Source organism: Vigna umbellata, chromosome 3, assembly GCF_029865625.1.
Source record: "Vigna umbellata cultivar VRB3 chromosome 3, Vumbellata_1.0, whole genome shotgun sequence".
Lineage (NCBI taxonomy): Eukaryota > Viridiplantae > Streptophyta > Magnoliopsida > Fabales > Fabaceae > Vigna > Vigna umbellata.
In genome coordinates, this window is record NC_142167.1 from 5359301 (window position 1) to 5374163 (window position 14863).

Here is a 14863-nt window from a genome sequence, read left to right on the forward strand (position 1 = left end):
TATCTCTATCGCTGAAATGCAGGGACCGATTCCAAGAAATTATAGTACGGTCTCCCTGACACAATTTTTTCTCCGCAACATCGCAACTAACTACCACCCTTTTCCTAATTCTTGGTTGATTTTTGATTGCGTCAAAAACAAAAATGAAAGATCCCCCTTATTTTTTATATATTTTATTTTATTTACCTAATTCCTTTAACCAACCAATAAAGGAGGAGTAAATTTTCAATTTTTATATTTATATTTATATTTTTCTTTTTGTTTTTTTCTTTTGGGGCATGGATTTTGCTTCTTTTTAAAGTTGGAAGGTGAAGCCATCTTCCACGTTCACCCGCCGCCTGTAACAAGAACAGCAAGAACAGGAGACATAGAGAGAGAAAGAGAGAGGGAGAGAGAAGAGGGTACATTTTGATGCTTGTTAACCGTAGAGGCAACCCAAAAAGCATCTTCTTCATCTTGATCAAAGTCCTAACCTTATACCCTTTGTTTTTCCTCCCATTTTGTGTCATACACACATAATTAGACACATAACTATCCTAACTACACAACCCCTCCAACTATTGTCCCATTTGTGGGTTGATTGAGCCGTTTTTAGAGGCAGCAAGAGGGTGTTTCCCTCTCTTTGTTGGGGGGCTATAAAGAGAAAGGCTTTGGGGCCAAAAGGGGGTTGGTTCCCAGAAAAGCAGTGAAAGGAAGAACCTTGTAAACCCCGTCATTGTGAACAAGGTTCCTCATTATTCTCTCCCTTGTGGGGTTCTTCAAAGTTCCCACCTTTTTCTATTTTTTCCCATTTTCCTTTGCTTATGATATCTATGTATGTAGTAGTAATGTCATATTACCTATCTAGCTATCTTATCCGAACCACCCCACTTACTAGAAACCGCCACTCTTGCATTGTTTCTTTCTTGTACTGTTGTTGTCATCATTCTTAGTTTTATCAGAGGGCTAAAAGGGGTTAGTGGTTCTCAGTATAAGTAGTGGTGGTTGTACTTGGGTAGTGGTATTATTGGAACTACAGTTGTATGTGTCTGTTTTTATGGTCCTAGGTTGTGTTTTGGTGGTTGTTGTCTTCTCATAGTGCTCATTTTCAGGGGTTTGTTCTGGCTTTGTGCATTGGACAAGCAGCAGAGTACTAGTTTCACTGACCAACTTAAAGGGTGGTAAAAATGAAGTATGTGTTGGTGACTGGTGGTGTTGTGAGTGGACTTGGGAAAGGAGTCACTGCCAGCAGTATTGGCCTGATCCTCAAGGCCTGTGGTCTTAGAGTTACCTCTATCAAGATTGGTATTTTTCTCGTTCTTATTCTCCCTTGGATTCAAAGCTCTCTACCCTTCTTTCTAATTCGGGAACAGAATGCAGTTTGTGTTTTTTACTATCATAAGTTTGATTGGCTTGCTGAATGGCCAACTTCGTCCGGTTCCTTGGACTACTTGAGGTTCTATTTGAATGGAAATGGTTTTCTTGAAGAAAAAGGGGGTATATTTTTTTGGTTTACAAAGCCACTTATTTGATATTTTTATTCTCTTGTTTTTGGAGGACTCTTGATTCTCCTGCATTGTGTTTCTTTCTCCTCAGTGTTTTCTTCTTTTGTATTTTTAAAGAAAGTCAATTCAATTTTGTGCAGTGTTTCTCTTCCCTCCTATAAATAATTAAAAACCTGTTTGCTTTTATTATCATGTTATGTAAAGTAGTGAATGTTATTTTCGCTATTTTTACCTTTGTTTTAATTTTTCCATCATTTGCAGACCCCTACTTGAACACTGATGCGGGAACAATGTCTCCTTTCGAGCATGGGGAGGTTTTCGTCTTAGATGATGGTGGTGAGGTAAGCAAATGAAAATTTTCTACAAGATGACAGTCATTAGATTTTTTCTTTCCTTCTAAATTCAATGGAAGGTTGAGGTTGTATGTTATGTTATACTTTCCCCTGCTCTTTTCATTTTCTCATTTTACTTCATAAGTTCAAGCTAAAACTTTCTGAGTCGTAGTAAAAGAGGATATCTTCACTTTGTTTTCCTCTGAAGTTTTAGATTGCCATTTTCATTTTTTTTTGTTTGTGGAAGGTTGACCTTGATCTTGGGAACTATGAACGATTTTTGGACATTAAATTAACTCGCGACAATAACATAACTACTGGAAAAATTTATCAGGTGAGTGCACTGCTTTAAAGGGTTTCTTCTTTACTTTTGAAGAGGTGAGCCAGATGTTTCTAATTGTTTTGTTTTGGATGTTTATAGTCTGTTATTGAGAAGGAGAGAAGAGGAGATTATCTTGGAAAGACCGTACAGGTATACTTAATCTCTGATTCTTCTTCCTCTTTGAAGCTATTTGTAATTGTTGTTGGTGCCTTGGTTTTCATTTTTGTTTTTTGCTTTATTTTTAGGTAGTTCCACACATAACAGATGCTATCCAAGAATGGATAGAACGTGTGGCAAAGATACCAGTTGACGGGAAAGAAGGGCCAGCTGATGTTTGTGTCATTGAATTGGGTGGAACTATAGGTAAATAATAGTCAGAGGAAACTTTCAATCAATATTAAGATAGAACTTTTTCAATATTATATTTCTATATCCATTCAATTTTTTTCCCATATTTAATTCTAAAGATCATGGGTTAGGTGGAAGTTGAAAACTAAAAATTGAAAATGACTTATACTTAGCAAACAGTGGGAGAAAATAATATTCATATTCATATTTTCCGTACTGTGAAAACTCTAGAACTATATTCTAAGAAAACCACCAAGTTTCTTTTCACTTGGTGGTGGGATCGGCTATATTTTAAAGCAACTAATTTAGAATGACTTTTCTTTCATGCAGGGGATATTGAGTCAATGCCTTTTATTGAAGCACTTGGCCAGTTTTCATACCGTGTAGGTAATGCTTGTCATGCTTCAAATCTCATACTCTATTGATTCATATATCTTAATTTGATTATTGGCATGCTTCACGAAATCAGTCTTGCTAACTTTTATCTCTTTTTGTGTAGGCCCTGGCAACTTCTGCTTGGTTCATGTCAGCTTGGTTCCTATCCTTCATGTTGTTGGTGAACCGGTATAGTGTTAAACATTTTGGCAGTGGAGCATTTTTAATGTATTTTTTTATTAGAAATAAATGTGAAATAAAACATATTCAAGTAGAGTGTAAAATTGAAATTTCAGAGTTTCTATTTTTTGGTCCTAAGTAAATTTAATGGAATATTGTTGCTGAAACATTCAAGTGATATGATCAACACTTATTTGAATTTTTCTTATCTGTAGAAAACAAAGCCAACTCAGCACAGTGTTCGTCAACTTAGAGGATTAGGTTTGACCCCTAATCTTCTTGCGTGTCGCAGTTCGAAGGTGTGTTTCTTCTCTTGTTATTTTTTATTCTGTGGTCCATGTAATAATGATTAAAAAAATCTGTTTGTATTGTCCTTTTACCAGGAACTTGATGATAATGTCAAGGCAAAACTTGCTCAATTTTGTCATGTGCCGGTAATAAGAAATTAGCTATGACAACTTGCATTTTTCTTTCACGAAACGCTTGCATGTATTCTTAAGACAAGCTTTTGTATATGCAGCTGTCAAACATCCTTACTCTCCATGATGTTCCAAACATTTGGCATATTCCTCTGCTATTGAAAGTAAGTAATTCTATAATCTTCTTGAAACTCTTCTCTGTGACCCTTTTCCAGGACTGCTGGAACCATATTTATGCAGTTTAATTTGTTAATTTCATGGTTTTGATAGTTTTTTTTTGTTAAAGTTGAATTTCATACTTTTGCATTTTAAATGGTTTAAGTTCATGCAAGATCCTAAACTTTTTCCTTTGAATTTATCTTTACAAATAGGACCAGAAGGCACATGAGGCGATCCTGAAAGCATTAAACTTGCTAGGGTTGGTTATACAAACTTATGCTTTTATGGTGTTAACCCCCTCCATTTCCCCATAAAGATTCCTAATCCATTATGGTTTTCTAAAAATGTGGTTATGTATTAGCTGTTAGTTAAAATGTTTGTGTCTTTAAACTAATTCCTTTATCATTTACAGTGTTGCAGCAGAGCCTAATTTGAAGGAGTGGACTGCAAGGACAAAAATTTATGACAGATGTGATGAAACTGTGAGTGTCAGACATCTCAAATATGAATCATCTAAAGAAAAAAAGAAAAATCATGTGCATAGATATTTATTTATCTTAATAGTGGCCAATGTGGAGCTTACAACCATTGTTACGTGCCTCAGGTTAGAATTGCAATGGTGGGAAAATACACTGGCCTTTCAGATGCATATCTTTCTGTTCTGAAGGTAACTGAACCCTTGTATTTTATACATAAAAATTTCCTCCTTTTGTAATCTCTACAACTTTTTTATTCAGTATGCATACTGAAACATAATTGTTAAACTGAACCCTGGTATTCCATAAGCTAATGTACTTGTTATTTTGTGAAGGCACTTTTACATGCTTCTGTTGCTCGCAACCGAAAACTCAACGTAGACTGGGTTCCGGCCGGGGATCTTGAAGAAGCTACTTATAAAGAGGTGATTACCGATCTATTTACTGCATTACTTATGTTAGTTGGCCTTTTGGTTTTGGTTTTGCTTTTATGCAACCCTCTGATGATTGATTAAATATATTGCTGCAGGATCCTGAGGCATATAAAGCTGCATGGAATCTTTTGAAGGTATTCCTACTATTTAGACTAAACATATTTATTCCATTTTCAGATCTTTAATATCGGTTAAAATCTCATTCAGTGATATATTATTTATTGGTTTTCTGTAATTGGACTTATTCTGCAGGGCGCTGATGGTGTTCTAGTTCCAGGAGGTTTCGGTGATAGAGGAGTGCAAGGGAAAATTCTTGCTGCTAAGTATGCTCGAGAACATAATGTTCCATTTCTGGGCATTTGCTTGGGGATGCAAATTGCTGTCATTGAGTATGCACGATCTGTTCTTGGTCTGCATGATGCCACTAGCACAGAATTTAATCCTGAAACCAAGACCCCTTGTGTCATATTTATGCCAGAAGTATATTCTCTTATATATATGCGCTGCATATGTTGATAACATCGTTCCTTTTGAAAACCTAGTTAATCTGGTTTGTATTTTATGGATAGGGCTCAAAGACTCATATGGGGGCAACTATGCGGCTTGGTTCAAGAAGAACCTACTTTGAAGTTGCTGACAGCAAATCTGCAAAATTGTGAGAATTTAGAACCAAACTGAATGTGGTTTCTGTACTTGGTTTTATTTTATTGAAAATTTTAACACGCCCCTTATAAAAGTATTAATTCAAAATGCTAACTTCTAAATCTCAATTATATATTGATATTGCATACATGTGATTATGGAATTTGGAATTCTTTATAGGTATGGCAATGTAAGCTTTATTGATGAGCGACACAGACATAGATATGAGGTAAATTGTGTTTGTAAACGGAAACTTTCTTTATGGCTGAAGAGGAAATGACAGGCACTAAAAATGATTGTTATGCTGTACAGGTTAATCCTGACATGGTATCACAGCTAGAGACTGCTGGTCTGTCTTTTGTAGGCAAAGATGAAACTGGGAGGCGCATGGAAGTGAGTCTTTAGTTGAAATTGTGTATAATGGTGTGGATATTAAGATTTGTGCAAAACTAATAATTGTAATTCTGGAAATTATCTGCATGAGTGCAGATAGTTGAATTGCCTAGCCATCCTTTTTATATTGGCGTTCAGTTTCACCCTGAGTTCAAATCTAGACCTGGAAAACCTTCTCCACTCTTCTCAGGTACTTTACTTTCTTGAGTCATTTCCCATCTTTTTTTCCAGTTCAAATGTACAAATCGATGTAATGAGCTATTGATTCTGCTTTTTCAAATTTTGGTTGGGAATCCTGTTAGTGTTTTTCACATGTCTGTCTTATGAGGGTTGAACTGTACTTGGCTTACTGCATTGGTTGAGACTTTTTACATCAGCACCATCAGAATGAATCAAATTTTTGTTTGTATGTTTAACATAGATTGTTGAAAAGCTGTAGTTCATTTAATTTTTTACGTGAAGCATCATGTTAGGAATCTATCTATGGAAGAGTAAATACCCTTGTTTCCATAACAGTTACGTTCTTTATATAAACTAAATGATGTTGCTGCTTCATTGACAAAACAGGACTAATTGCAGCAGCAAGTGAGCCAAGGAAGAAGGTGCCAAATGGTTACTCCAAGTTAGCTACGTATAATAGACACTCACCAAAACTGAAAGCACACCAAAGTGTAAAGGGCTTCAAAGCACCAAATGGTTCATTGAATGGTGTATATACCAATGGCAATAGTGTGTATGTGGATGGTAGTTGTTAGTCCTGAAGTCAGTGTTTGGTGCATGCTAATAATCATGGTATAACTAAAATATCCAAGGGCGTTCTTTCTTGTCCTCGGTGGCTTGTACAGTTAGTGAGTGGATAGGTCTTTTAGTTAGGGACTTGTCTTAAGCATGAAGCAATTTTTGAGTCTAACAGCTTTTGTATTTCCTAGTGCGGTTGTGCTATGGTGTGGCAGTTGCAGCCACCATTGCTATCACTCATTGGTCAGATATTGGCCCAGACTTCACTTAATCAGGCCAAATATTTGGGCTTTGGTGGCTTTTAAGTGCTGTTTAGGATTTTTCATCTTAGTATACAGGCTGAAGGTGTAAGATTACTTTCAACTGAGTGTTTTCTTTTGAGTGCCCATTATTAATGTAAACTCTATGTTATGATAAACATTGAAGTTGAATTTTGTTTGGTGTAATTTATTTGATCCTTTTTATTTGTTCAGATATGTTATTTATGCAACAACTCACAGCACATCATGTAATTAAGAGAGAAATATAATGCCACAAAGAGAAACAGAAAGGATTGTATAAAATTCTGAGTAATGCTACTTCTGTTTCTTGAATATAAATCAATTGATGAAGTTCTAGACCATTGATAAAGTTCTGGTAAAGCAAACATTAACGTTTCCTTGCAAGATCATTAAAAATAAGGTTTAATGTCTCAATAGGTCTCTATTTTTGTTCAGAATTTGAAATAGGTTCCTTTATTTTTTGGCGTCTCCATTGGGTCCTTATTTTTGTTAATTTGATGCAAATAAATCCTTTCCGTCAATTTCATCAAACGGCGTTAATGAATGTGTGACGTGGCCTTACACGTGTCAATACTGTCCTCAGGCCACGTCACACATTCATTAACGCCGTTTGATGAAATTGACGGAAAGGATTTATTTGCATCAAATTAACAAAAATAAGGACCCAATTGAGACGCCAAAAAATAAAGGGACCTATTTCAAATTTTGAACAAAAATAGGGACCTATTGAGACATTAAACCTAAAAATAAAAGTAAATGAAGGACTGTTCAGTAGTTTTTTTCCATAAAAATTAATATACAATGACTCAAATTTACTTCATGAACTCAAAGAAATGAAACTCTACTAGTCTCTACTTTAATATAGACAAGAGAAATTGAATGTTTTACCTTTTTTCTATTAAAAGTCTATCTAATTTGTGATATACAATCATTTTCTCTGTATCAATGTTTCTTTAACAGGACCAAAAATGTGTCTGCATGTTTAGATTTCAAACATGATAAATGAAAAAAAAAGATAAAAGAAGATATTAAAAAAACAGTAACTTTTATGAGAAATGTGTAATTTAAGGTTACAGTGAGGAGGACTGGAGGTGCTGCACAGTTTTATGTACAGAAAAATATAAAACAAATGTCCCCTTTTGGAATCACACTGCAAAACATATGAATTACACATGTCTGTTGAATTATAACATCTTTTTTGTCTGAATAATTGGCAAATGAGGATGATTCTTTCTAGGAAACCAGGTCCATGCATGCTGCTAATAGACTGCACAATTTCCAAAAACTGTTTTCTACTGAAGACATTGGACCCATCAGAATTCCTACATCACTAGGTTTCAAACTTCAACCACTAGTACCACTGTTCTGAACATCAAAAGGTGCTGTGCTGAGAGATTCTGAACAAATAAAGTATCACCATGACCATCATGAATAATGTAAAATTGTCATACGTTGAATATAGACTCATGAAGGTTCTTTATTGGATCATTTGAATGTCATGTGATAATTGGCCGACAGCAGAAATGCCATGTTATTTGTTTTCTTATTTGTAAAACTATTCTCTGATCATATTTCATCATGTGAATGTGTAAGTGAGTAGGACAAAAATAAATATTATTTTTCAGAATCTGGTGTCAGACTTTACAATTATAATCCTTCATTCACATGAATTTGTAGCTATTATCGTCCAAAACATACACTGTAGAAGGAAAGCAACAAATTTCAACAATAGGGTGTCACACTTTTGAATAGAATATTTTTATTCCCTGGAGTAAATTTTTTATTGTTTATACAGAAAATTCTAATTAGCATTAATCAAGTAAATTTAGTTTGTTGGATTCCTAAAAGGGAGATAACTTATTTTAATGCAGTGATTATTGTTTGTCTTATTTTGCACTCCATGTCTTTTCAACTTTATGTAAAACTAAATCAACGGATTTTCCTTTGCAATTAACTATTCAAAAAGAAACTTTACTTTTCTTAACTTTTTTAGTCAATGATCATAATATCTCTTCAACCAACATTATACACGTTTTTTTAATGAAACAAAATTAAACGTGTTGAATGCAAATCTGTTTATCAATTAAGCTAATTTAAAAATATTTTAAAACTACTAACAAGTTGTTAGTTTGAGAGGCACTGGATTTGATCCTTTTTAAACATGAATGGCTGTGAATGAAAACATATATAATTATAATGATATAACTTACTTAAAAGTATTCATCCAAGTTTTGTAACCAAGATTAATATTTTCGTAAACTTTCATTTTTTTTTCTAAAATAATTTTACATTGTCATTTAGTAAAAAATATTATTAATTTAACTTTTTAAATAATTATTCTTTTAATAATATTTTTTCACAGGTTACAAAATGATTGATGTGTTTCAATATCTCACTTCTAACTAAGATGTCATAGTCATCTCATACATAAGTTTATATATAAAAAAATAGTTATTGTAACATTTTCTACTTTTAAATATGACATTTTTACGTATTTTCCAAACAATTAAATACTTTTTTTGATAAAAAAAAAAACTCATTTCAAATACTTTTTAATCAAGAGTTCATCTTGTGAAGTTTAGGTGATGTTTGCTTCCAACACCATAGAATTTTACTTTAGTATTGGTGGAACTTCTTCCACAACAAAAAATAATAATTTTTATTGACCTTGTTTTTGTTATATCAAACTATAAGAAAAAAAAAACATAATTTTTGTTATATTAAACTATAAGAAAAAAAACGTAATTTTTGTTATATTAAACTATAATTTTTGTCAAGGTTAATTTTATTTGTTTTGTTTATATGAATTTGATGATTATGAAGGGTCAACACAACTAGTATTTCAAAATTTAAACAATTTTTTTCTATTTTGATTAAAACCAGAAGGTAGGTTTGGGCAATTCTTTTACTCAGAACCGATTACTTCTACTTTTTATGGATATGTTGTTTTTGCCAACAGATATTGTAGAAGTCCAATTATATTAATTTTGAAGAAACATGAAGCCGAAAGGTATGAGAAGATCATAATTTTATTTCAATTTTCTATTATTTTAACTGGACTTGCTGAAAAAAAAAATCTTATTGTGAATGTTGTCTTCTCTATGAAAGTGACACCAAATCTTTATTTATAGTTATTTCCAATTCTTACAAAACGAGATTATTATCATAAATGATTTAGAAGTCCGATGCTTTCTGATCCTCAAAAGAGGCGAATGTAGAGTATACTTGCATTTGTGTCAAGAAGAGATAGTATAGATCATATATTTCAGACTTTCAGAGAAGATAAAATTTAGAAGAAAGACACGGAAATATAGAATTTTATTCAACAACTTATATCTTTGAGGGGAGTCTCCCTTTTACAGAGAGACCCATACACACAAATTCAAATTCCAAACTTAGCTATGAACTTCAAACTTTTATAATTTGAATCCCAAAACACATTAAATACAACTTGGAATCATAATATAGTAAGATGACAAGACTATATGCAAAGTAAGTACAAGACTAAAGAAATAATAGAGTAATGTGAAAGTTATTTACTAAGTGGGATAATGGGTCTACAACTAATTAGATTCTTTTTCACTAATTGTAATATGACATATAATCCTAGTCAGATCAACTGGAGAAAAATAATTCATTTGTTGAGCTTCACTATGAGTCATGCTTCCTACTAGTGAGTCCCAGTAAGGATACATTTGCTTGTGGATTATTATTTCATCCATTAGCTCTTCATTGTGTTGAGACAAGATCATCTAGAGAGACTAAATCATCTAAAACATCTCTAGTTTTGAAGTTTAACAAACAACATTAAATGAAATAATCTTGAGTAATCAAATGTCTAAGAAAAAGGAAAGAACATAGATATATAATGCATAGAATAAAATCACATTCTCGAGTGGTCATAAAAGAGCATCTGAACACTAGATAATGGATACCATAAAATCATCTAAGCATCCATAAAATGAACCATCTAGAGGCTCGCTTAACTAGAAAAATAAGTTAGAGAGAAAAACAGCTAAAGATTAGATGCATCTAAGCGCTAAGTCAAATAAGAGTAAATATCAAGGTTATATCTAAGGCTACACGAAGCGTTTAAATATCAAATAACAAAAGAGATAGGTTAAAATGACATGACATATTCTTAAGAAGAAGCATCTAATCAGTAGGAGAAGCCTACGTACACTTGTCAAGACACTGTGCTTAAAAATATATATACATTCCCAAAGTGATGAGTATAAAAATGTCTAAGTAAATCTTGTAAAGCAATAAGCGCAAAAATCTATCAAGTGAAACATGCTTTACAACATGAATCGTCTAAAGGATATATGCGCAAAACAAAAGGATATATCTTTAGGTGGATACTTGACATAGGTAATCCGCACAAAATATAGTAGATATGCATGCAAGTAAATATGTCCTTTTTCTTAACACTTTTGTTGCTTTTAAACATTGTGCATTTAATGGCATTTAATGAATGTTCAAAACAATAAAGTGATTTTCCCGTTTTTTATCATTTAGGCATGATTTGATCGTTTAAGCTTTTAACTAAGATATTGAGTAGTTGATGAAGACTTCATCGTTTTTGGATGAAGGAGATCGTTTTGACACATGGTATTGTCTAACCAATGTAAACGCTTTTTTAAGTTATTTCGATATTTAGCAATGTATAACAGTAGATGTATTCAACAATACTCTCATTGACGCATTAAATAGGGAAACCCTTTAGTGGTGTGTGTTTGTTCATGTACTAGTGTGTTTATTAAATCTTTAAGGTATTTAGATTTCACAAAGCTTTTTCATAAACCACTTATATTTTAGTTGTATTTCTTTTCTAATTATAACACTATCATATGCTCATTTCGTTTATCGTTGTTTGTTAAACTTCAAAACGTATGAGGACGTTTAGACTGTTCAGTCTTATAGACAATCTTGTCTTAACACCTCACAATAGCGAAAGGAATAAAACTTGATTTTACAAGTTACGAAAATAAGACATAGCAACCAAATGCACCTCCTAACACCAACTAAACCGAAGAACCAACACACAATCATGTCTTCTAGCAACAACTGAACTGACACGCCAACAAACAAACTTGTCTCCCAGCACTAACCGAACCAACGAGCCATCATAGAAACAAGTAACTCAACCACAACAAACAAAACAACCATGTTCAAACATAACATAACAACCAATAAACACAGCTTGACAACAAATACAACAACATAAGTAACACACAACTCAACTCAAAGGAAAAAAAGAAAATACAAACATTTCAACCAACAACAAACAACATAGTCATGTTCAAGCATAATCCGAGGAAAATAAGATATCTAGAAAATTCGTTTAGACGTAAATTATATTTATTATAATAAATAATAATATGTTAAATAAAAGTGAAGTTTAGCACAAAATGTTAGAGTTCATTGTTATAAGGTGGTAGTTATGTGTTTGAAATAAAATTAGAGTACAACAATAATTAATTATATATCTTAAATAAGGTGCATCAAGATTATATTATATTTTATATATATATATATATATATATATATATATATATATATATATATATGTTTGTATTTATATAAATTATAATTATACGAGGCAACTTTGTTTTGTTGATTCAGGATATGTTAAAGTATATATTTTTTTATTTAAGAATGTGAAATTACAATTTTAATATGGATTGGGTTGTTACAGTAATATTATATATGTTATGTATAATATAATTTCACACTTATATGTAGTTATAATATATAAATGAATAATTATATTTAGTGGTGTTATAGTGTTTAAATATTAGTGTATGAAAATAAACATTTATAAATTTTGATATTAAATCTAGTTTCTATAAGTACTTAGTTTTTATACCCGAAAAGAAAAGAATATATGTTAGGATAATTATAAGATTATCTCGCTACAATATATATTTATGGCATGTTTTGTTATTCTATTATATACTTGCTATAATGGTTATAAAAGTTAGCATGTGTGTGGTTTTGATAATTTAATTAGAAGGTTTTGTATAATTTAATTTAGAAAAATAGGTGAGTTAGAATTTTATAGAATATATTATTTATAGACTTATGATAATCAATTAGAATAAATGTACATTTATTTTAATATATTATGAAAATAATGACTTTTATAAAGATTTAAAAAAATAAATCCAAAAGGGTCAGGTATGCTTCCTATTTATATTATGTTAAAATAGAAATCCTAGCCATCATAAAAAAGAGATAGAAAATCATATAATAGTTGAGAGAGATTTGAGGGAAGAATATTATTTTTTGTCAAGGGAGAAGCCTTGGAGCCAAGTTGTTAGGAGAGCTTAGAAGACCTAGAACTCTTTCTTGGATTAAAGGTAAGGGGAGCTAACCATATTATGTGTTTTATATGATTTGATTATTGAAATATTTTTTTGAATGCATGTGGGTTGATGTGTGGGTCCATGAGTGAAAAGTGGAGGAAACCATGCAATTCATTCGTAAATAGGTGCAAACATGAGAGGCACATGGAATTATGATAGACTTATGGTATTAGGAATGTTGGGAATCCAAGTGTGAGTCTAAGTCCCATATTGGATAGAAATGAGAAAGTAGAGCAATATATAAAGATGAAAGACCCATTAATCCATTGCCTTAAGATTTTGGATAAAGAGTGGTGTCGATCCCTTATATAGTTGACTCAGATGTTATTGATGTTTGTGTAACTCACAGGGAACCTCCTCCTCGATAGACCCAACTCTGGTATCAGAGCCGATAATTTGTCTTGAATGGCGGTTGGAAAGGGTTACTCATGATTGTGGTTGGTTGGGAATGCTTTCATTGGAGGGGGAGTGTACCTATGTGGAAGGCACTCACCCTTGAGGGGAAGATGTTGGGAATTTAAGTATGAGTCTAAGTTCCATATTGGATAGAAATGAGAAAGTAGAAGTGCACCGCTCGCAACGTAGCAAGTGATAAATATCGTTCTCTCCCAAGGGACTTGTGCAACACATGACAATTCTAACAATTCTAGGTTCAAATCATATTTCTCAATACATCAAGAACCAAAAATCATGCATGGGTGATCAATCCAAAGCAAGCATTAAGCATGGAAATTGAACACTAAAGTAAAATAGAAGAGCATATATCATTAACATCACAAAATACACAAGAATTCCATGTTTTACAACTAATATCAACAAATAGGAAAAATCCTCCATGGTGGAGAACTTAGGGTTCTATAAAATTGAAGAGATAGGGAAGAGATTAGAACCAAAGAGAAGATGCATAACCTTTCCCAAGGTTCTTAGCAGCTGCTCCATGCTCCATCTGTGCCTCCCCTTCGTAATTTCATCTTCAATTTGTGACCCGTCTTCTTCCTCAACCCAAAAGGGGCAAAATCACCATTGATGAAGCTTGAAGACCCAAGGAGGAGAGGGAGAGCTTCCCAACACCTCAAACAGCCTCCAAGGGCCTCTCCCAATCTCTCAAGGTGAAGAATGAAGTGTAGGAGGAGAAGAATGCCAAAAAATCGCAAGACCCATGTTTAAATAACCCATTTTGACACATCAGCGTCGTCACCGCTCAGTTGCACCCCAACTGCACTCCAGCGACAGCATTCCAGAGAGCAGGGCACTCAGCTGCACCCCAGCGGCAGAATTCCAGTGACAGAGCGCTCAGCTGCACCCCAACTGCAATCCAGAGACTGGTAGCTCAGCTGCACCTCAGCTACTGCTCAACTACAAGCAGTTTTGATAGCATTATAAAATTCAAGTTCTTGTGCGATTCTAAATGCTTCCAAATGAGTATTTTCTTCAAATTGATCTTTTATTGTCCCAAAACATGTTCCCTTAAGTTCTTGCTTGTTTTCCTCCACTAGAATTGCTTCCTATTCATTTATTTCACACACTCAAACAAAGAGATTAGAGGTAAAAACAAGCATATACTAAATAAAACACAAGAAAACTAGAAAACACACTAAACTTGAGGATAAAACAAGGTAAAAACTATTAAGGAGTTGATTTATTCACTAAATATACACACAAAGACACGTAAAATCAACCGTTATCAGTTGGCTCAAATGTTATTAATGTTTGTGTAACCCACAGGAAACCTCCTCCTCAATAGACTAAACAGAATGTTGGATATAAACAAAGTCCCACATCGGATAAAATAAGAGATGGACATGAGTTTATATACACATAAGACCTCAATTGGTAAGAGACCTTTTGGAGTGGTACCAAAAGCAAATCCGTGAGGGCCTGACCCAATGCGGACAATATCTTACCAGTGTGG

General features: G+C 33.1%; 1 protein-coding gene across 1 annotated transcript; it reads left to right on the forward strand.

Annotated features, from left to right (window-relative positions):
• Window positions 1-273: 273 nt before the first annotated feature.
• On the forward strand, window positions 274-6774 carry LOC124844206 (uncharacterized). The gene is made up of 22 exons (XM_047321095.2): window positions 274-726; window positions 1092-1284; window positions 1746-1825; window positions 2064-2150; window positions 2238-2288; window positions 2384-2501; window positions 2817-2873; window positions 2986-3050; window positions 3257-3340; window positions 3425-3475; window positions 3562-3624; window positions 3832-3878; window positions 4032-4101; window positions 4224-4286; window positions 4431-4520; window positions 4625-4663; window positions 4782-5009; window positions 5099-5184; window positions 5352-5400; window positions 5484-5564; window positions 5661-5754; window positions 6132-6774. Exons 2-22 carry the CDS (start codon window positions 1167-1169, stop codon window positions 6317-6319), a joined length of 1809 nt encoding a protein of 602 aa, XP_047177051.2. The 5' UTR covers window positions 274-726; window positions 1092-1166; the 3' UTR covers window positions 6320-6774.
• Window positions 6775-14863: the final 8089 nt, after the last annotated feature.

Excerpts from the sequence above, each read along its gene's own strand:
- LOC124844206 (XM_047321095.2), top strand. The coding sequence starts at position 1,167 with ATGAAGTATGTGTTGGTGACTGGTGGTGTTGTGAGTGGACTTGGGAAA. Across the intron at positions 2,874-2,985 it reads CCAGTTTTCATACCGTGTAG|GCCCTGGCAACTTCTGCTTG; the intron begins GTAATGCTTGTC and ends CTTTTTGTGTAG. Across the intron at positions 4,102-4,223 it reads ATGACAGATGTGATGAAACT|GTTAGAATTGCAATGGTGGG; the intron begins GTGAGTGTCAGA and ends TACGTGCCTCAG.